The 22944-nt window shown below is 37.4% G+C and overlaps 1 protein-coding gene across 1 annotated transcript in view; it reads left to right on the plus strand.

Annotated features, from left to right (window-relative positions):
• LOC145660482 (delta(3,5)-Delta(2,4)-dienoyl-CoA isomerase, mitochondrial) overlaps positions 1-22036 on the plus strand; it is a 55069-nt gene extending 33033 nt beyond the window's left edge. The window contains exons 6-8 of the mRNA XM_081725555.1: positions 3710-3863; positions 8915-9041; positions 21826-22036. Of these exons, the coding sequence (XP_081581681.1) occupies positions 3710-3863; positions 8915-9041; positions 21826-21924 (380 nt within the window). The 3' untranslated portion in view covers positions 21925-22036. The remainder of the gene's footprint in view (positions 1-3709; positions 3864-8914; positions 9042-21825) is intronic.
• Positions 22037-22944: the final 908 nt, after the last annotated feature.

Here is a 22944-nt window from a genome sequence, read left to right on the forward strand (position 1 = left end):
ACTTCCAAAACTTTTAGAACAAAGAAACGCGATTTTTTAAAAGCTAAAATTACGGAACTTGAGGATAATAGTAAAAACATTCGGGACATGTATAAGGGGATCTGCGAATTTAAGAAAGGCTATTAACCTCGTGCTTATATATTAAAGAAAGTTGACGGTACAGTTCTCACTGATACGGATAGCATCTTAAATAGATGGAAAGATTTCTTTGACGATTTGCTGAACATGCAACCAAAAACTAATGTGCGTGGAGAAAAAGAGATACACACCGCAGAACCGTATATTCCAGAACCCAACCGAATAGAAGTAGAAACCGCTATAAAGAAATTAAAGAAACACATATCTCCGGGTGTAGATGAAATTCCGGCTGAGTTAATTTTAGCTGGTGGCGAAAAATTGTGGAACAAGATACACAAACTCATTCTCCTTATCTGGAACAAGAAAGAATTCCCACAAGAGTGGAAAGAATCAATCATTGTTCCAATTCATAAGAAAGGCGATAAATGTGACTGTAATAATTATCGAGGCATTTCTCTTTTGTCAACATCCTATAAAATCCTTTCAAATAATCTGTTAGCAAGATTGACCCCCTACGCAGATGAAATTATTGGAGATTATCAGTGCGGATTTAGACGAAATCGATCAATTATCGACCAAATATTTACCAAATACTCGAAAAAAAGTTTGAATACAATACCCAGGTACATCAACTATTTATTGATTTTAGAAAGGCGTACGACTCGGTTAGGAGAGAAACATTATACATTGTTCTTACAGAACTTGGAATACCTAGAAAGCTAATTAGATTAATTAAGATATGTTTAAATGAATCCCAAAGTAAATGCCGGGTAGGAAAATTTTTGTCCACGAACTTTCACGTCGAAAATGGCCTGAAACAAGGAGATGCGTTGTCGCCATTATTATTTAACTTTGTTCTGGAATACGCTATAAGGAAAATCAAAGATAGCAACCAGGGCCTAGAGTTGAACGGTATTCACCAGGTTATGGCATATGCTGATGATAGAAATTTAATAGGGGATGATAGGAGAACAATAGAAAGAAATGCAGAGGTCTTATTAAACGCTTCCAGGGACATGGGTTTAGAAGTAAATGCAGAGAAAACTAAATACATGGAAGTGCGTCGGGACCGTAATACGGCAAATTGTGGATGGGTTAAAACATTAAATAATACTTTTGATAAAGTGGACACTTTCAAATATCTGGGATCAAAAATTAACTGACGAAAATCATATTCACGAAGAAATTAAATGTCGATTAAAATCAGGGAATTCGTGTTAATATTCGGTTCAAAATCTCTTGTCGTCGCGAATTTTGTCGAGAAATTTGAAACTTAAAATATACAAAACGATAATCATGCCTGTTGTTCTGTATGGTTGCAAAACATGGTCGCTTACTCTGAGGGAAGAACATAGACTGAAAGTATTTGAGAACAAGATCCTGAGACGAATATTCGGACCCAAGAGGAACGGGAATGGGGAATGGCGGAAACTTCATAACGAGGAACTACATAATTTATACGGTTTACCCAACATTGTTAGGATCATCAAGTCTAGGAGGCGCAGGTCATGTAGCCAGGATGGAAGAAAGTAGGAACCCCCTAGGAACACTTTCAAAACCTTAACTGGAAAACCAACTGGAAAACGATCATTAGGAAGACCTAAGCGCAGATGGGAGGACAGTATTAAGATGGATCTCGCAGAGATAGGAATACAAAGTAGAAACTGGATCCAATTGGCCTAAGTATAGAAGTCAGTGGATAGCTTTTGTGAACGCGGCATTGAATCTCCGGGTTCCATAGGCCATAGAGTTAGTTAGTAGTTAGTCATGATTCACATGCTTTTTTTTTTTTTTTTTTAAGTATAGCGAGCCCTTTCTAACGATACCACTCTCATGTCTGTATCGTACACCTAAACCGGAAAAATCGGGAAAACCCGGAGATGTTTCTGAAAAAATCACCTTCTCGGAACACTTGCGCTCTTCGGGCCCGGCCCCGAGATCACGTAGTGGTCTCAAAAAAAAAATGAGAAATATCCAAAAGTGCACACAATCCGTATGCAAAGCTTCAATCTGATATTTTGAAAACTAAAGGCGTGAATTTTTTTTAAAAAAATTTGCCATAAGAAAAAAGTCTCCCCTCCGCCCCCCTTGGCGCCGCCAAGTTAACCATCCGCTTCCAAACCGCATCTGGTGTTCTTTGGTCCATCCTTGACTTGACCAATAAAAAAAGGCCGGCTTAAATGCCTGATATAGAACCTAAATAAGCAGTCAAAGACGATACTACGCCATGGTATCTAAAGTTACCATAAATCCTATAAGGGTTAACTTTTGAAATAGGCACAATATTTTCGTGATGTATTGAAATTGAGGTATGTATTGCATTTCGATCGTTTCTGAACGAAATGAATGATTCATATACTGGATATATATATATACTTGCGGTAAATACGTAGTAATTCGTTCAGCAGTTAATAAATATTGCACAATTTTTTATTTGTGTCTAATACAAAGTTCTACCTAAAACACATGTTGAAATGACCAACAAAATCGTTATATGGAAAAAGAGCTTTATGTGGGTTCTTAATCAGATCTATTATAAATTAGATTATATTGTTGGTATTATAGCGTCTTCTTTGTGTGATGAAGGTGGTGTTATAATGCGAAACCAAAACAAAGTTTATAATATGTTTCTTCAGTTTTATTTATCTATACAAATTCCTGTTTTCTTTCGGAAATATATAAACACATTCAGTGCATTTGCCGGGACACGGTGGCTCAGTGGTAGAGCGCTCACCTTTGGTGCGAGGGTCCTCTGGCCATGTGTGTATGTGCTGGACAGTGTAGTGTTCGTGGGTTTTGTCGGAGTTCGTCCATTTCCTACACATTTTCATTCTATCAGTTATTTTGTAATAATTCACTTTTATTAATCATCCGTCTCAACCTAAAACATAATTGTGGATAATGAAATTAGAAAGTTAATTTTATTTTCTTTAGGTGCAAATGCCTCAGTTCATTTTTTTTATATTCCTTCCCCCCAGTGAACCCTTCAATTAATCCATGTATTTGAAGTTCTATATTGTGTTTTAGGAAATGTGATATTAAAATAATGCATAATTATATTTATGAAAGTATTTCATACTTTTCTACGTTTAATACTCTTTATTTAATGGATGATAACAGTATTTGTCATTGCTTTAATTTTAAGGTAAGTATAAAGATGGCTTGGCTAGCACCAATAGATGGCAGCATGTGCCTTCTGTGTTCCCAATGTATTTCGTAAAGAACAACAATATTCAAACCCAAGATATGAATATTCAAACTTTGTCCAAAAGCAAGTTTATATCTTTCATTGTTGAGAGCATTCAACTTTACTCTTTAAAAATATGCTCCCAATAATGAAACCATTTCAAAGAAATATAAAACTATAAAAAAAACTGCACGGATTATCCTCTTAATTATTTATTCAACTTGTCGTTGACCAAAATTTCGGTGTTAGTCTCTTGAATTCCACTGAGTTATTTTGAATATTGTCGCTCCTTACAAAATACATTGGAAAAGTAGGACACGTTCTGCCAACTATTTTAATTATTAGAGCTCCTTAAAACTCACCTTAGCTACATATTTCAGAATGTTGTGCGTTTATTGCAAATCTGGGGAAGAAAACTGAAATCTCTTGCCTTTAAATTTCCAGGCATGGCAGCGGATGTTGGATCCCTCCAAAGATTACCAAAAGTAATTGGCAGTTCAAGCTTAGCAAGAGAACTTATCTATTCAGCTAGAAAAATGTATTCTGGAGAAGCCAAAGAATGCGGATTTATTAGCAGAGTATTTGATGATAAAGAACAGTAAGTTTTTTTTTTTTTTTTTTTTTTTTTTTTTTAGCTTAACGTCCCAATATTATGTACAGAGGGTAAGGAAGATGTACTGGTAGAATGACAGAAGTTGGAGGAAACGGGAGAATCCCGAGAAAACTCATGCACAAGATGTTTATCTACCATGAAACCCAGTTGTCTGAAGCAGTAAGTTGAAGATATATACACAGAGTGATTCACATAAATTTTCAGTACTTATAAAGTAGGAACGGTTGAAGATTTATATATATATATATATATATATATATATACAAATGGTGATCAGAAAAATGGAAACACCTGTAGTTGGCAACACGTAAGATGTATGGGTTGGCAGTGGTGTCGTGGCGCCCGCAGCGCCGGACCGCTGGTGGTGGTGTGTTAGGTCGGTCTTCATACTACGTCAGGCGCAGTGGAACAGCAGTGTCCAGTGGCTGCAGCAGACGGAGATAGTGTAAAATGGGAGACCTCTCAGATTTTCAAAGAGGGCAAATTGTTGGTGCGCGGTTATGTGGAGTCAGTGTGACGGCAGTGGCTACTGTGTTAGGTGTGTCGCGTCGGACAGTGTCGAAGGTGATGACGGCCTACACAACACACGGGAAAACCACATCGGGGAAGCGGAACAGTGGGCGGAAGAAAATCATGAGTGACAGGTCACGCCGGGTATTAAAGCGCATTGCCACGCACAACCGTAGTGCCACTGCGGAGCAAGTGACGGAGGAACTCAATCAGTACCTCCCCCAACCTGTTTCGACAATCACAGTCCGCCGCGATTTACATGACATGAACTTACGGGGTCGTGTTGCACGGGCCAAACCGCTCATCAAGGACCATAAAGCTTTCGCACGCCGCAAATGGTGCCGCGACCATGCAACTTGGACCGTTGAGGACTGGAAATGTGTGATATGGTCGGATGAGTCATCCTTCACCCTATTCCCAACCACGGGCAGTGTTTATGTGTGGAAAACGCCCAAAGAAGCTTATGATCTGCAGTGTCTCCGCCCAACTGTGAAACATGGTGGCGGCTCGGTGATGCTGTGGGCCGCCATAATATGGTTTTCATTGGTCACACTTATCGGACGAATCACTGCCAACGATTATGTCGCAATTTTAGGAGACCACTTGCATCCTATGGTCCGGATGTTGTTCCCGGACAATGACGCCATCTTCCAGGATGATAATGCACCCATTCACACAACTGGCGTTGTTGCAGCGTGGTTTGAGGAACATCGAGATGAAGTTCAACACCTCCCCTGGCCCGCCCAATCCCCAGATCTCAACATAATTGAACATCTGTGGTCCGTCTTGGAAACACGACTCCGGCGACGATTTCCACCTCCATCCTCTCTCACAGAACTGGCCGATGCCCTGCACGAGGAATGGTGTAAAATTCAACTTGCTACCATTCACGACCTCTGTGCCTCCATCCCACGTCACATCAACCCTGTTCTGAAGGCGAAAGGTGGCCCGACACCATATTAATCTGGTAAGTTGCAATTTCGTTCAGGTGTTTCCATTTTTCTGATCACCATCTGTATATATATATATATAAAAAATTAAATAGTGAGATAGAAAAATGTATGTTATATATATACAAAAAACTTTTCTACAGAAGTTGATTGTATTTTCATGTTTTTATTCGATGATGTAAAAATTACATAACTTGCTTTTAACAATTTTAGTGATCCTTGAGGTCTTGTGAAAGAAACAGATCATTCCACTCGATGCGTCATATAACATTTTTCGTATATATACACCCTCCATTCCAAAAGAAACCGAACGTTTTAAAAAAACAAAAAAGCAATGTACATTTTGGAACAAATCATTTTTATTAATCAATGTATTCCCCTTCTGCATCGATACACATATTTGCACGCTCTAACAAGTTGTCAAACGACTTCTCCATGTCCTTTATTGGAATGGTCTTTAGTACGGCGGTCGTCGCCTTCTCAATGGCATCAATCGATGCGTGCCACTTTCCTTTCATCGCCAAGTGCAGTTTCGGGAACAGATAGAAATCGCACGGAGCGAGATCTGGTGAATAGGGCGGATGATGCAACTGAATAATGTGATTTTTGACCAAAAATTCAGTTAAAAGTCGCGAACGATGTGATGGTGCATTATCGTCCAAAAGAGTCCAACTGCCGATTTCGCGATATTCGGGTCGAATACGACAAATTCTTGCCAGCAAACGCTTCATGACGCCCAAGTAAAACTCTCCAGTGACTGTCTGGCCGGGCTGAACAAATTCTTTGTGGATAATTCCTTTTGAATCGTAAAAACAAATCAGCATCACCTTAACTTTTGACTTCACCAAGCGACTTTTTTTGGGTGTTCCTTCATCCGGCGCTCTCCATTCAGCTCTTTGCCGCTTTGTTTCGGGCTCATATTCAAAACACCACGTCTCGTCACCAGTTACAATCGATTTCAAGAAGTTTCGATCCTACCGAGCACTTTTAACGATGTCTTTGCAATGCGCAATTCGATCAACTTTTTGGTCTTCGGTGAGTTTGTGTGGTACAAACCGCGAATTAACCTTCTTAAGGCCCAAAACTTCGGTCAAAATGCGGTATGCGGTTGTTTGAGGAATGCCTAATTCCATTTCAATAACTTTCACCGACGATTTTTTGTTATGTTTGATGAATTCACGCACTTTTTCGATGTTTTCTTCCGATAATCCGATTCTGGGACGGCCTGATCTTTCGTCATCATCCAGCGTCTCTCTACCCGATTTGAATCGCCTGAACCACTCGTAAACTTGCGTACGGGATAGACACTCATCACCATATGCATTTTGTAGCATTTGGTGCGTTTCACTAAAAGTTTTACCCAGTTTAACACAAAACTCAATTGCAGCTCGTTGTTTGAAACTCATTTTCCGACCGATGTACACAACACACTGACAGTTGAAACGCAATAACTTTGTTGCCGTGCATCCAAATGTCATGACATTTATACCAGTTGTCAATGAGGGACTACGCCATCTACCGGTAAAATATTACAACAGTTGGCACTAGTGGTACTATTTGTTTTCAAAAGTTCGGTTTCTTTTGGAATGGAGGGTGTATACCTAGGTATATATAGTACTGTTTACAAGAGACCTCCATATAGTTGTGAGTTCTTGCGCATGAAGATAAAACGTCCAATGCTTATAAATACTAATGGCTAGAGATAAAGGATGAGAGAAAAAGTGAAGAATATGTCAAAAAGCCGGATCGAATAGAGCGCTCTGTGTGACCCACAAGGCTCCCTATTATAGGACCACGGGGAGGAGTAAATCCGGAAATTGTAAATAGTAATGTATTGCATACTACACATCATCGAAAAGATTATGGGAAAAGGAAACAATTTTTCTATGAAAGTTTTCGATTTCTGTAATTATAAAGGTAACCAAGAAAGTTCTTTCGCTTTTTCACCCACCACGTTCGAACATCGATATGTCACCTAAGACGTACCTGGAAGATCAAAAAATAGCCCACATCAGTATCGACGACCTCCTACCAACGTTCTGGAAGGCTATGGATTTCATCACGATAGAACTAGTTGGGCCGTGAAGCGAAGAAGATATGAAGTGTATTTCGCACCTCTACTAGGAATTTGAACTGGCGTCCTCTAAGGTGATTGTCCAATGAATGGAACAGGTGATAATTGGACGATACAATGTGCGGGGAGTATGGCGAATGCAATAGTTTTTCTCATCCAAGGCGTAGAATTGTGTCCCGGGTCATCCTAGCCACATAGGGCTTAGCGTTGTCCAGTAACAGGAGGACCCCTTTGCGATTCAGAAGTGCTGGCTCCAGAGTTTTGAGTTCTTGAATATGGCTCAACTGCTGACAGTACACAGTTGCATTGATGCTCTGACCAGCTGATAGCAGTTCTCGTTGCACTATGCCGCGAGCAGAACACCAAACACACAGGAGAACCTTCTCCTGGTGCAGTGCAAGTTTCGGCTGTTTTGGAACCGGTTCATGGGATGCTAACCAATGATGACGGCGCCGTGGAGCTTCGTACAGGACCCACTTCTCATCACGAAGCGACACCATGTCCAGAAATGCCTCCTTTGTGAGACGAGACAGCAAAGAAAAACAGATGTCTGCTCACGTTGCCTTCTAGCCCGTATTCAAATCATATGGAACCCATCGACCTAACTTGTAGTGCTTCCCAAGTTAATGGAGGTGCTGTCGAATGATTTATCCACTCACACTGAATTGTACTCCAGTTCCTCGCCTGTCTGGCCACTGTTCGCCTCAATTGCTGCCTGATGATCTATATTTTGTACATGTGTTGGTCTTCCGGCACTGCTGCGTCTTCGAATATCTTGTCACCGTCCTTAAACTTTCTAAACCTCCGCTGCAGTGTCCGCATAGTCACATCGTCACCAAAGGCTTGGCATATCTTGCGCCTCGCTGCAGCAGCATTTGACCCCAGTTTGAACTCATACAGCATACACGCCCTTACGACGCTCCGTGGAGGTCCCATGTTCACTCTGTCCTTATGCAAGTTCACGGTATAACTGAACTGCCACAACTAGGTAGTATGTTGAATATACCCACAACAACAACTGACCTTCGCCTTATCTCCACTCGCATTCAACTCTCGGTCTAAGGGCCAATGGAACACAGACTTCCACAAAAAGCGACCGAACTTTCTTGGTTACCTTTATAAGTACAACTTATGATCAATTTCGCACCATAAGAGCGGTTTGACAGTCTCCAACATGAATGACAAATTAAAAATAAATCACGCACAGTTTGACGATATCATGACTCCCACATTGTAGATACAAATATGTGATATGCGTAACCAAATATATATAATATGTTTCTTCAGTTTAATTTAACTATACAAGTCCTTGTTTACTTTTGAAAATATATAAATGCAAATGTGGGGACACGGTGGTTCAGTGGTAGAGCGCTCACCTTTGGTCCAGGGTTATACATTTACTTGCTAGTAATTTCCGTGCGTTTTTTTTTTTTTTTTCGCTAGCAACAGTTGTCAATAGATAAATGCAAAAATAATATTGCTTTCCTTCTTTCATTGTACAGAATGTTAGGTGCAGCAATTGAATTGGCGTCACAAATAGCTACAAAGAGTCCTGTAGCCGTACAAGTATCAAAAAGAAGCGTAATTTACTCAAGAGATCATACAGTAGAAGAAGGTTTAAATGACATAGTGAGTATGAATTATAAAACTTTGTAATAGGCCTTTACGTATTATCTTCCTATTACCATGGTAATACGAGGCGCACACCAAAAGTACGTGCTGTTTCGTTCTAATTTTCAAGAACAAGAAAATACAGGGAACTAATCTGTCTGTTTCTAAACAAACTCTCCCTCCTTATTGATACGCAGTTGCCATTGCTGCGTCCATTGTGTGTAGCATGTGGCATAATCATCTTTGGGAATATGTTTCAGATATTGGAAAATAGCACTCCCCAGGGATGATATACAGGCAACAGGCAAAATGACGTCCGCGAAGAGAATCACCATGGTTTTGGAACAACCAGAAGTCATTCGGGGCTAAATATGGTGAGTAAAGTGGGTGTGGCACAAGTTCAATACCATGGTCAGCCAAGAACGGTCATAACATTGGCACAGTGTGGCGGTGCATTATCCATGTGGAGGATGAAATTGCCGTTTGCGATCATTTCTCAATCAATTTTGGCAAAAATGATGTATCCAAAATTCTATCAAAATATTTGCCCATAGTTGTATGACCTTTCGGAACAGGGTGGGACAATATCACTTCCTGGGAATCTCAGAAGAGCGTACAGCACCTTATCATTGGATGCCACCTGACGAAATTTTCTGGGAGATGGTAAGTCTGTGTGTTTCCTTTGCATTGCCTTTTTGTTTCTGGATTGAATAATGGAATCTGATTCATCCATTTTCACAACACTTTTCAAGAAATTGCGTCTCTCTCTCTTCTGAAGCGTATGAAATTTACAATACTTGTTCGAATCCTTGCCTCTTTTTGATCGTCATTAAGCATTTATGGAACCTAGCGAGAAGAAACTTAGGACCAATTCATTCTACTGTTCCCACTGTTAGCCCCTATGTATCACAAATCTTCTGCATAGTGACACGCCTATCTTCCATGATAATGTTTTCAACACTGGCAATGTTAGCGTCAGTTAATTCTTTTTTTGGACGTCCCGACCTCTGTTCATCTTCCACACTCGTTTGTTCTGCTTTGAACTCACACACCCGCTTCCTAATAGTGTTTTCTGCAAGAGCACTACCATCACACACACACACACTCATTTGCCGATGAATATCAACTGCACAATGTCCAACTCTGAGAAATTTCACAATTACCCGTTGCTCTTCAACTGAAAATTCCATGTCCCGGGCAGTATCAGAAACGCGTCTTAGACTCGTTCAGGCACTGTGACTCGACTGCTGGCACCTAGCAAACAAAACCTTATGCCTAGAGACAAAGGTTGGAGGTCTCCAACGGACTTTAGAAAAAAATGGCACGTATTTTTGGTGTGCGGCTCGCAGATACTAAGTGTATTGTATTAATAGACTGGAAGTAGATTGATAATATTAGTAATCTTTTTTTCGAAAAAAAAAAAAAAAAAAAATCAACTTTTTTTCGAATTGAGGAAAATTTCTAAAATATATTCAAAACTGCTTCAGGTGTGTTGCATTTTTGACGAAATCGCGATATGCATTCTTTGTCTATATCAATACTAGCAAAGGCCTTCATGTGTTACTGAGAGCAGTTTTGCGTTCTTCCTTCTGTATATTTCACATAGAATTCATCTTAGAGAAAACATTCCCACCCCTTTTTCTTCCATTGTAGATTGTAATCATATGGTTCAGCTCATCGAATATTAATGAAAAAAAATTAACTTTTTAAGTGAACCTCGTATTAAGGCACTCTTAAGAATTTTTCTCTCAGCAAACAAACGAATATTTATATGTGTATGTGCCTCGCGTCTGCGACGGAAGTCTTGGTGAACCCTCTCGTCTCTCCAAATAAGGTGATAAAATTCAACACAAGGAGCAAACTTCGTCTCCAAAAATTCCTGCCTATAGGTTGTCATAGTTATTTTTAGCTCTGACATCAACAGTTTGCATCGCTAACCTCTCTGTTGAGTAGAAACGCGAAGAAGCGGGGAGAAAAGCCAAGTTAGTCTGACGATTGTTTCTGGTGTAACAGCATGTAACCAAGGATTCAGCTCCGGATGAGCAGATGAACAACACTGCGCGTACTATAGTACATTTGTTATGTAGTTAATTATAGTGTTTAGCGCATTAAAAGTTGTATGGTCCACTGATGAACTTACATTAAATATATGGTCTATTGATTATGACGTTAAATGTTGCCGAGAAAACAAAACCCAAGTTTAAAACATTTGTTCGTAATTGTTACTTTTAAAATCGTCTTGATGGTAAGGAGCTAGCTGCACAATAATAATAATAAAAATAATAAAAAACTTCAAGACCACCCAAAAGAAGATAAAATGGAAAGTGAGAATTCATCCCCCCAACCTTAAGGACATCCCCCTAGAACCGCCAAAGATTATAACTCTTCAGCATCAAAGTGAGTGAAAAGTGACAGTACGGAATTGCGGAAACTAACGATGTAGTGACGTTCAACCGGTAACCCGCGACTACCGCATCTTCCGCGATTGTAATAAGAATAATTGGGCCAAGTGTTAAATTTTATTATCATATTCAATTAGTTAAAAGAAAGTGCCAAAATGTAATGGAATATGTGTTTGTGCAGTTTCAGTGTTGTTTGCTAAAGTGAAAAGTGAAATTTCGCATATCCTTTATCAAAATAATTATCGTGGTATAAATTTATATTTCCTAGTTTAAGAGATAACCAAATTTACTTTTCTTTCCAGCATAAATAACTAATGCCTATGCAACATAATAATTTTCGCATTATTAAATTGTATCGGCATTGAAAATACAATTAGAATCAGCTTTTATGTCAGTTTCCCAAAATGTTCTGACCGAACTCTGAATCGTGTTGTCCAGTGGTTATATGGTCGGCTTTGGTAGAAAGTCCGAACTGGTATTGAAGTCTAAAGGAGACGTCCTAAACATAGAGGATCGAATCCCGGACTATCATGAATGCCTAAGCCCTCATAGGGAACTGCAGGGCATGAACCAAGACACTCATAAAATGGCTGTTCCTTCACAGGGACTTGAGGCACTACTCTCATAAAATGGCTTCCGCGGGAACAGGAACATTTGATAGAATTGCGTAAGGGCGACGCTAATTGTATCTTTTATTAACACTTTCAGCCCCAACCCTGTTTGAGTAAATTTCACCCCGGACCAGACTACAGTTTGCTATGAACATTGTCAGCCAATGTGTATCTATTTGATACACGTGGTCCATCAGTAAACCCTCACTGTGTATCAAAAAGATACACATGGGGCTGAAAGTGTTAAGATAAATTGTAGTGCCTTTCTAGTGTTATTTAATTTTGTTGTTTTGGCATTAACAAATTAATCATCATGTCCGTAAATAGAGAAATAATGTTTTGGATGCAATGTCCGTAAATACCTGTTTTGGATGCAATGCGAAAAATTGGAAAGAAACAGAATGTTTAATAGTAGAAAGTCAATTCAGTTATCGAAAAGAACTATTTATGTTGTCTGAAATCCAGAATGCTTTAAAAATAGATCAGGAAGTATGTAAAACTCGAAAAAGAGCTAAGCAAGAAATTGCAAAATATATTTTAGAAAGGAACATAGAATACAGGGCTGAAATTGAAGATAAAATTGTTGCAAAAATGCGTCAATTACGTAAATCTAATCTTTATCAGAAAATAAAAAATGAGTATGTTTTTCAAACCGAATTTGTTTCTTTGTCAGACATTGAATGTAAGTTGAAAGTTCATTATGAAAATTCAGACATTGTACGCATTGCGAAAGAAAGGTTAGCTGAAAGAATATATAAAAAGCATTTAAAGTATCACAATGTTAGTGGTAATAAGGATTCCAGTGATGACCGGAAGGCAAATTGTAAAATCGTTCTACCAAAACGGGTTAGATTTGCAGATTCTTCTGAGGTTATAACATTTGCGCACACTTCTGTAAAAGTTAGTAATTTAGAAAGTATTCAAAATTACGAGAGTTGTAAAAGCAAGGCAGTACCATTAGAAATAAAATTTGCTAAAAATAACTTAGGATGGGGTAGACCTGAGTTTGCAGGTATTTTGCAGGACATTGCCCCCGTAGCCCAAAAAGTACTCGCGCAAACAGTGAAAAATGAATGTGTTGAGAGTTGTATTATTTTACCGTGTGTTAGTTCTCAACCATCAGCTGTTGTTTTAAGCCAGGCTAGAATTGAATTTCTTGACTAAATTTGAACAGGTTGAAGAAATATCCAACTGTAAATTAAATGTAGAAAAAGAAATAATTCCTGTTGTTAGTCATTAAAGTTGAGTTAGACAAAGCCAAGGAATTTGTTGTCTTCTTTAAATAGTACTGTTGACTTAGAAGCAAAGCAAAAAAAGAAAAAGTAACGAACGCACCCCAGCTGTTGAAAAAAATGTTTCTCGACCGCTACCCTCAACCATCAAGTTGGCCACGCCTACCGCAGATAGGGCTACACATGTGAGTCAGCGGCCAGCTGATTGTTTGTTTTGTAAAGGAACAGAAAATATTCTTGGGTGCAACATGTGCCTCACTACAAAAAGGTTTACGAAAGTAGTAATAAATTGCGTTGAAAATGAAGGCAAGAGTAAGCCACTCACGCATCCTTGTAGTGTATTATGTTTGGTAAAGCAAAACTGCTTCCACGGCACCTTGCTAACCAGTAAATTAGAATGTGGTTAAATTAGAAATTTTTTTCTGTCTGTTACGGTTGTTGAGGTATGTCATGGGCAGAGTAGTCTTTTAAGCTGTGAGTTGAAAGTAAAAAAAATACAGATAAAACAAATGAGATAGATTTTCTGCGTAGTCATTTGCACTCAAATTATCAATTTAGAAGATAGTAAAAATGGCATTATGTCTTGTAGGCCTTATGATAGTAACAATAACTCAATAACGTGGGAAAAGAAATTAAAAACCTGTCAAGAAAGTTTTAGTAGGTTACGAAATGTTGTTCGTCACATTGTAAGGAAATACAATTTGCAAGTTCGTTATAGCAAAAAGCACCGCCAACATAAAAAGAAAGTAGAGTCAAACGTATGTTGTGTTGTTTTCGTAAATTTTCAAAGTTTGTTTGCAAATTTTCTTTGAAAAATAAAACTCATAGTGAATGCAATGCACTAACAAGTAGTCGTAAACGTAAAGTTGTTTTATTGCACCACGATAACCAATATTCTGCATGTGTTTTGAAAGGGGTGATCAAAATTTCAAATCGAATCATAGTAGCAACTTAGCAGTTAACGATTTAGTAAAGGGGTCAGGTGCTGACCACGTATCACCTGCAGTTAATAAAAATTACAAACCTTTTCAGGAACAATGTGGTAATTGGGTGAACAAACCCCTTACGTATAAGCGTCTTGAAGACAAATGTAACAAAATTAAATGTCAATCACCAATTACTATCAGTGATGTGCCATCAGCTGAGTGTGACGCCATAGCAAAGATCAAGCACACAGGTAAACGGAAAAACCTACTGAAACGAAAAAGGCAATCTAGTGTTCAATCTGAATACAATGAAATTGGTGTGCATAGAAAAATATCGCGAAAGAAAAGAAATTGCAAGTTAAGCTGTAAAAAGTTAGTCAATTCTTTGTGTAATGCCGTTATCATAAATGTTGAGACACCAATTTTGTGTTCTAAGCTACTGCTTCCTAAAGCAATGAGAACTGCTGAAAACCACATAGTAGTTTATACATTCACACTAGTTGTTTGTTGGCAAATGAAACCTTTCGAAATTGTTTTTGTGTTGAAAAAGCCTCGAGTAGGTGTAGGGTAAACAAAAACCTCGTTGAGCCGGACTGCTTGTATTTTATGAAATTGACACTTGCAATGATTTTGGTAATAAAAAAAAAAGTGTAACAATATAATTACTCTGTTACATTTGCAGTACTTGCATAGTACGTATCGGCGTTAGTAGGCGTCCGTAACCCACTATGTGACCTCCGGACGGCCGAAGCCTTTTTATCGAAGAAAACATATGCCAAGTGGCTTACCAAGGCATGAGATGAGGTTCCCTCCCACTTTTGGGTAACATTATATATATATATATATAAAGCCTTCGTAGGCAATATTCCCTTCTTTATTCTTTTAAATTTTAACCTTTTTATTCTATCTTTAACCCTTATCTCGGGGTTGGGAAACAGATAATTATAATTTTAATGTGGGTGGTGTCTTCTAAATTTCGGAGGGCAGACACTTCAAAAAGTGTAATGCTCTGACAAACCATCCACTGCTCGGTCCATTTCTGGTCAATTTCTAACTGGAATGTAATAAATGTAGAGTATCATGACTAATTAATGTTATTGTAGATTTACGTAAAACTTTTGATATTGTAACTAATATTTTAAAAGTATTTACGTGTATTCTTACGCGAATTTAATTTGTATGTGATATCATAGTTTCATAGTAGTAATAATAATTAAACTAATACTACTAGTTATAAAAACTGAATGAAAATAGACATATATTTATTGTGTTGCTTTTTCAATGTGTTCTAAGTTGTTTTTAATGAAAGTAAATATTGAATATGAATGCTTTTTTTATAATAGTAATAAAATTAATTTATGTAAAACTTGAGAGTACAAGGCACTACATTAGTAAATGTTACAATAACTATTCAGTATATTTATAAGTATAATATTTTTGTGTTTAATGGTAAAGAATGCCAGTAATTAGTTACTCAAAACCTCAAATATACTATTTTGAAAAAAAAAAATAACTTTGTTTATATATTGATGTGTTTAAAATGTGGCACTTAAGTATTCTAATACAACAAATATTAATGTAATAAAAACATTAATAAACTTTATTAAAATTATGGCCCAATCTTAACCCGAAATACGTCTTGTATGGCCCACGTGTTCGTTACTGTACTCCCCAAATGGACTTGAAAAATTTTTCGGCATATCATCACAAGAAGATTTAATCGATGTTAACACTTTGAAGACCAGTGGAAGAAATTTGGTGACAGTGGAGTGATCAGTGTTGCAGGGTTCTGTTTGTCTTGTCGAGCGCCTATGTAACCATATGGTTCAGCTCATCGAATATTAATGAAGAAACTTTTCACTTTTTAAGTGAACCTCGTATAAAAGCATTCTTAAGGATTTTTCTCTCAGCAAACAAACGAATATTTATAAATGTGTGTGCTTTGCGTCTGCGACGGAAGTCTTGGTAAACCCTCTCGTCTCTCCAAATAAGGTGATGAAATTCAACACAAGGAGCAAACTTCGTCTCCAAAAATTCCTGCCTATAGGTTGTCATAGTTATTTTTAGCTCTGACATCAACAGTTTGCATTGCTAGCCTCTCTGTTGAGTAGAAACGCGAAGAAGCGGGGAGAAAAGCCAAGTTAGTCTGACGATTGTTTCTGGTGTAACAGCATGTAAGCAAGGATTCAGCTCCAGATGAGCAGATGAACAACACTGCGCGTACTATAGTACATTCGTTATGTAGTTAATTATAGTGTTTAGCGCATTAAAAGACCACCCAAAAGAAGATAAAATGGAAAGTGAGAATTCATCCCCCCAACCTTAAGGACATCCCCCTGGAACCGCCAAAGATTATAACTCTTCAGCATCAAAGTGAGTGAAAAGTGACAGTGCGGAATTGTAGAAACTAACGATGTAGTGACGTTCAACCGGTAACCCGCGTCTTCCGCAATTGTAATAAGAATAATTGGGCCAAGTGTTAAATTGTATTATCATATTCAATTAGTTAAAAGAAAGTGCCAAAATGTAATGTAATATGTGTTTGTGCAGTTTCAGTGTTGTTTGCTAAAGTGAAAAGTGAAATTTCGCATATCCTTTATCAAAATAATTATCATGGTGTAAATGTATATTTCCTAGTTTAAGACATAACCTAATTTACTTTTCTTTCCAGCATAAATAACTAATGCCTATGTAACATAATAATTTTCGCATTATTTAAATTGTATCGGCATTGAAAATACAATTAGAATCAGCATTTATGTCAGTTTCCCAAAATGTTCTGACCGAACTCTGAACCGTGTTGTTCAGTGGTTATATGGTCGGCTTTGGTAGAAAGTCCGAACTGCTATTAAAGTCTAAGGGGTACGTCCTAAACATAGAGGATCGAATCCCGGACTATCATGAATGGCTAAGCCCTCATAGGAAACTGCAGGACACGAACCCAAGACACTCATAAAATGGCTGTTCCTTCACAGGGACTTGAGCCACTACTCTCATAAGGTCAGTTATCTAAAAACTCTGAAATATGTGTTAAATTGTTTATTTTAGACTAGCCTTCGGCTAGTCGTGAATTTGCACCCGACCTGCAATTGCTTGGCCTACACTTCATGTTTTAGCCTAAGTTCTTCGCATGGCAAGAATACGTTTATGGCATTATTCTTTGCAAAAAATTGACCCCCCCCCCCCAAATCTTAAAGTACGCATTTCAAAGTAAAATGAGAACATCCCATGTTGGACGGTGTGTTGAAACATTCATCTCAAATAGTTCACATTTTCTTGTGATGATGAGATTGATAATCTTGAAGTGATTTTTGTGTATTGAGAAAAAGAAAGAAAAAAAAGTGCCTCCTTTCTTTAAAGTGGAATTTCCGGAAACGTTGTGGCAAATGCCCATTTGTTTTGAATAAGAATTCATATGCCAACTGTCATATCCCTGACATGCATCTAATCTTAAGGGATTTCGAAACATGACCATCTTATTATAATAATTGGAACCCCACTGTCTTTTCATTTTCCTTCCGAGGAAAAAAAAAAAAAAGAAAAACAATCCGCTGGAACATCTCTCAAATTATTTTAAATTAAAAGCTTAAATACCAATTCTATTGTTTCTAACCTAAAAGGATTTTGAGATAAGGCCATCTTTTTCCTTCCTACTGTCGCTTCTAGGGAAAATATAAAACGCCCAAACACGTCTTTATTTCCAAATACCAAATTTCATGTTTCTAACATTAAAAATTTCAAAATATTGCCATCTTATTTTGAGAATTGCAATTTCCACTCTTTTTCCTCCTCTTATAGGGGAAATATTAAAAATTGCTGAACCACGTCTTTAATTATTTTAAATGAAAAGTCTAAATACCAAATTTCATTTCTCTACCCTTCAGTGATTTGGCGATGTGGACATGTTGCTAATAGTAATTGCCACCCCTTCCTCGTCAATTTAAAAAAAAAAAAAAGTACTTTGCGTCACAAATCTTACGCATTTTCAAATTTTTAAGTTTCTAGCTGCAGCGGTTTGGTCTAGGCATTGACCAATTGATCACTTATTCACTCAGGAATTCTTATGTAATATATAGAGATTACGCATCCGCTATATATTTAAAAGGTATCATTTACCAGGATATAATGAAAGAATTACACAATACTAAATAAAAAGGCTGTGAGCCCTCTCGCTAAATGCTTCATCAGATAGGGATGGGAAGAAGATGAAAGCAAGAACAGAAACGTAAATCCGTATGAAACGTCCAGGTGGTCACCATATGGAATGCAGTTATGTGGTAATTGATGCCTCGTTGAAAACAGAGAGAACTTAATGGAGGAAATGAGAACTAATACAGTAAGTGATTGGTTGGTGAAAGTAGCATAGAGAGAAAAAGTATATAAATTACAAAATTATGTAAAAAGAAAAAACAATAAAAAATACTGAGGAATATGAAATTGATAAAGAAGTTAAAATCTATTTAGTAAATTAACAATAGACAGCGAAAGTATTTACGAAAAATAATTGTAAAAACTAAATTTAAATAATAATAGCAAAGGTAAAAATTTTGGGCTGAATGTAGTAAGAATAGTATTATAAATTATCAAATTCGGGAGTGGGAATCGTGCAGAGAGTGGTAATACGTGTTTTCGTACTCCCTTTCTGAGGAACATAGAAATGTTTGGAGAAAAAATTTCATGATACTTAACACGGAACGTGTGTTTGAATGTATGATTATTGCTCTTTGACAGTACGTGGGGAATTTGAGTATTTGTAACAATATCAGTGATTGTTGTTGATGATGAGTAGTAGTAATAGTTTTTGCTTCACTAATGTTTAGTCAGTAATTTATAGATTTACGAAATTGACATTATCTTTCCTTAATAGTTGTATTACAAGTAGTGTGTGTGTTACTGTTAGGAAAAGACTAACTACACTCTGTTGACTACTTGTATTTTGATACATATACACCCTCCATTCTAAAAGAAACCGAACGTTAAAAAAAAAAAAAAAAAAAAAAGCAATGTACATTTTGGAACAAATCATTTTTATTAATCAATGTATTCCCCTTCTGCATCGATACACATATTTGCACGCTCCAACAAGTTGTCAAACGACTTCTCCATGTCCTTTATTGGAATGGTCTTTAGGACGGCGGTCGTCGCCTTCTCAATGGCATCAATCGATGCGTGCCACTTTCCTTTCATCGCCAAATGCAGTTTCGGGAACAGATAGAAATCACACGGAGCGAGATCTGGTGAATAGGGCGGATGATGCAACCGAATATTGTGATTTTTGACCAAAAATTCAGTTAAAAGTCGCGAACGATGTGATGGTGCATTATCGTCCAAAAGAGTCCAACTGCCGATTTCGCGATATTCGGGTCGAATACGACGAATTCTTGCCAGCAAACGCTTCATGACGCCTAAGTAAAACTCTCCAGTGACTGTCTGGCCGGGCTGAACAAATTCTTTGTGGATAATTCCTTTTGAATCGTAAAAACAAATCAGCATCACCTTAACTTTTGACTTCACCAAACGACTTTTTTTGGGTGTTCCTTCATCCGGCGCTCTCCATTCAGCACTTTGCCGCTTTGTTTCGGGCTCATATTCAAAACACCACGTCTCGTCACCAGTTACAATCGATTTCAAGAAGTTTCGATCCTGCCGAGCACTTTCAACGATGTCTTTGCAATGCGCAGTTCGATCAACTTTTTGGTCTTCGCTGAGTTTGTGTGGTACAAACCGCGAATTAACCTTCTTAAGGCCCAAAACTTCGGTCAAAATGCGGTATGCGGTTGTTTGAGGAATGCCTAATTCCATTTCAATAACTTTCACCGACGATTTTTTGTTATGTTTGATGAATTCACGCACTTTTTCGATGTTTTCTTCCGATAATCCGGTTCTGAGATGGCCCGATCTTTCGTCATCATCCAGCGTCTCTCTACCCGATTTGAATCGCCTGAACCACTCGTAAACTTGCGTACGGGATAGACACTCATCACCATATGCATTTCGTAGCATTTGGTGCGTTTCACTAGAAGTTTTACTCAGTTTAACACAAAACTCAATTGCAGCTCGTTGTTTGAAACTCATTTTCCGACCGATGTACACAACACACTGACAGTTGAAACGCAATAACTTTGTTGCCGTGCATCTAAATGTCATGACATTTATACCAGTTGTCAATGAGGGACTACGCCATCTACCGGTAAAATATTACAACAGATGGCACTAGTGGTACTATTTGTTTTCAAAAGTTCGGTTTCTTTTGGAATGGAGGGTGTACAGTACATAAGTGACAACTTCTTCCACCAAAATAAAAACTCAATTATTATAGATTACAAATATTACGATTTTTTCTTACGATTTTCTCGAAAACTGCACATGAGAATTTAGCTTGAATCATTTATTGTTGTTCAGCTCGATGTAATCTATCGACTGATACATGTTTGGATAATATTTTAAACGGAAATTAAATTGCGTGAAGAGTGAGTTAAAAACAATTGTAACCTATATGTCATTATTCGTACCATTTATTAGTCTTGCTAGTAGTATGATATAATCAGCGGTCGAAGTAAGACGGTAGGCGGTGGTACGCCATACCACCTCTGGTTTTTCAGTGATAATTTCATACCGCCTCTGGTTTTTCAGTGCTGAAGGCATACCACCTCTGTTTTTTTAGTGATCAAGACATACCGTCACTGGAGGTAGACGCTAAATACCTTTAATAAATCCATTTTTATGCACAGTAATTGACGAATAGCTTTGCACGTAAAAATATTTTATTCTTTATATAGAAATAATTTCTAAGCTGATAACCCAGAAATTTTTGTTATCATTTTTCTACCTTTTGTTTTTAAAATGAGGTTTCTTCAAAGAAATTCATCTAGTTTATATTTTGATGTATCATTAATTTTCTTTCTTATATATGTGTATCATCTTGTCTTGATGCATATAAATGTCTTGTGTTGAGCATGGGCGGATTTTGGGGTTGTCTGCTGTGGGGTGATCGGATTTCCGGGGTTTGGATTACCCCTCAGTCGAATAAGGTTTTCGGAAGTTTTCCCACAAGAAATTAATATAAAACACTGGTTTTGACCATTTTTGTGTATAATTTTCTATAATGCATCATAAGTGGACATTTTTAAAAATTTTTGTTTCAGAAAGTCGTCGGTGGTGTATCAAAGTATTTCCATGTTTCCCCACCCCGGAACTACAGAGAAGCTCTCCTATGGTTTTCAGTCATTATGTAAATAGAAATGCAATCTTTTAGACAACATACCCTCACTGTATTTCAACATTTAGGTAGCGGGTATGTCGAGTCAAAATCATAATAAAACATACCGTCTCTGCTTTTTTTTCACTTTGAACACTGAGTATAATGATTGAATATTTCATTAGCACTTCAATATATGACATGGTTCTTGTACAGCATCAGTTAATTGGATTTTCTTGAAAACTACGCCTGAGCTTTTACACTTACGCATATCATTATGTTTAGCTGAATAAGATCTGTCGTTTGGTATATGTCAACTCTGGACATTTTTTCCATTGAAAGCTAGTAGCATTGTAGAATTTTCCTCTGGTTTTTGAATTAGTTAATGGTACAAATCTTTTTGCCAGTTCTCATTTGTTTATTCATTTTTTAGGCTACATGGAACATGTCAATGCTTCAAAGTGAAGACTTCATCAATGCAGCAATGACACAAGCTATGAAGGAACCACCACCTACATTTTCTAAATTGTAAACATCCAAGTTGTATATTTCTTTTAACGTGTCTTTGTTGTCTATCTTGGAGAATATGGAGGGGGAATTTTGTGATAATTTTTTATGTAATAAATTGTTTCATTATGTGAAAATGTGTTTTCAAATCTTTCCATCAAAATTTTCTCTACAGTAAACAAAAAGAAATGAAATGCTTAGGTTTCCGGAATATTTATCGTTGTAGAAACAATTTTCTCTCTGTGCCAAACCAATGTAATTTAGGTTATTATTACCTATCTCTCATCTACTTTCATATTAGCCCTGCTCCCGTTTTCTTCGTGCCTTATCCAAAGACATCTCACCTATAGATGTTTCAATTAGTGCTCGCAATTTTCGAGTAAACGGATACCTGTTCACTTGTTACTCGATGCTTTCAGTTTTACCCGATCGCGTGTGAGCTCAGGACCTTTCGACCCGTTAAAACCATAGGACAGTTAGATCCAGTGGACTCATTATGAATCCGTACATCCAAAGTGCAAGAATTTGTCATAATCGATAATAGTAATAATAAAAACACGCGCATCATGTGTAACGTGTTTGATTTCAAATGGAGCATAAAGTCTCGAATAAAGTTTCTAAATAAGCTTGCCTACGGAACAAATGTTCAGGCTATTTCATTTAGAAAATGTGTCATGAGACTGTATGTTCCTATCAGAAGACTTTCTCTTGTCACAGAAATTGTCTAATCTCGTCTCATGGGTAATTCTTAAGTACTGTTTCATATGCTTTAAGCACAAGGCTCTGTCTCACATAGCCTTTCGATGCTGAAAAGAAATGTTAAACACAAATAATCACTTTTCAAAGTATCGGCACCAAGAGTAGACTGGCCAGCCGCGCAACCGCCTTCCCTTTATGGCGACCCTTCCCCTCTATGCAAAAATATATATTAAATAACGTACAAAAATTATTCTCAGCTCATACTTATTTACTAAAGAAAGTAGTACTTTTTACAATCCGAAAATAAATCTTCAATTAATGCCTTTAACTGATCCAGCAATTACGA

Source organism: Thermobia domestica, chromosome 9, assembly GCF_964235325.1.
Source record: "Thermobia domestica chromosome 9, izTheDome1.hap1.1, whole genome shotgun sequence".
Lineage (NCBI taxonomy): Eukaryota > Metazoa > Arthropoda > Insecta > Zygentoma > Lepismatidae > Thermobia > Thermobia domestica.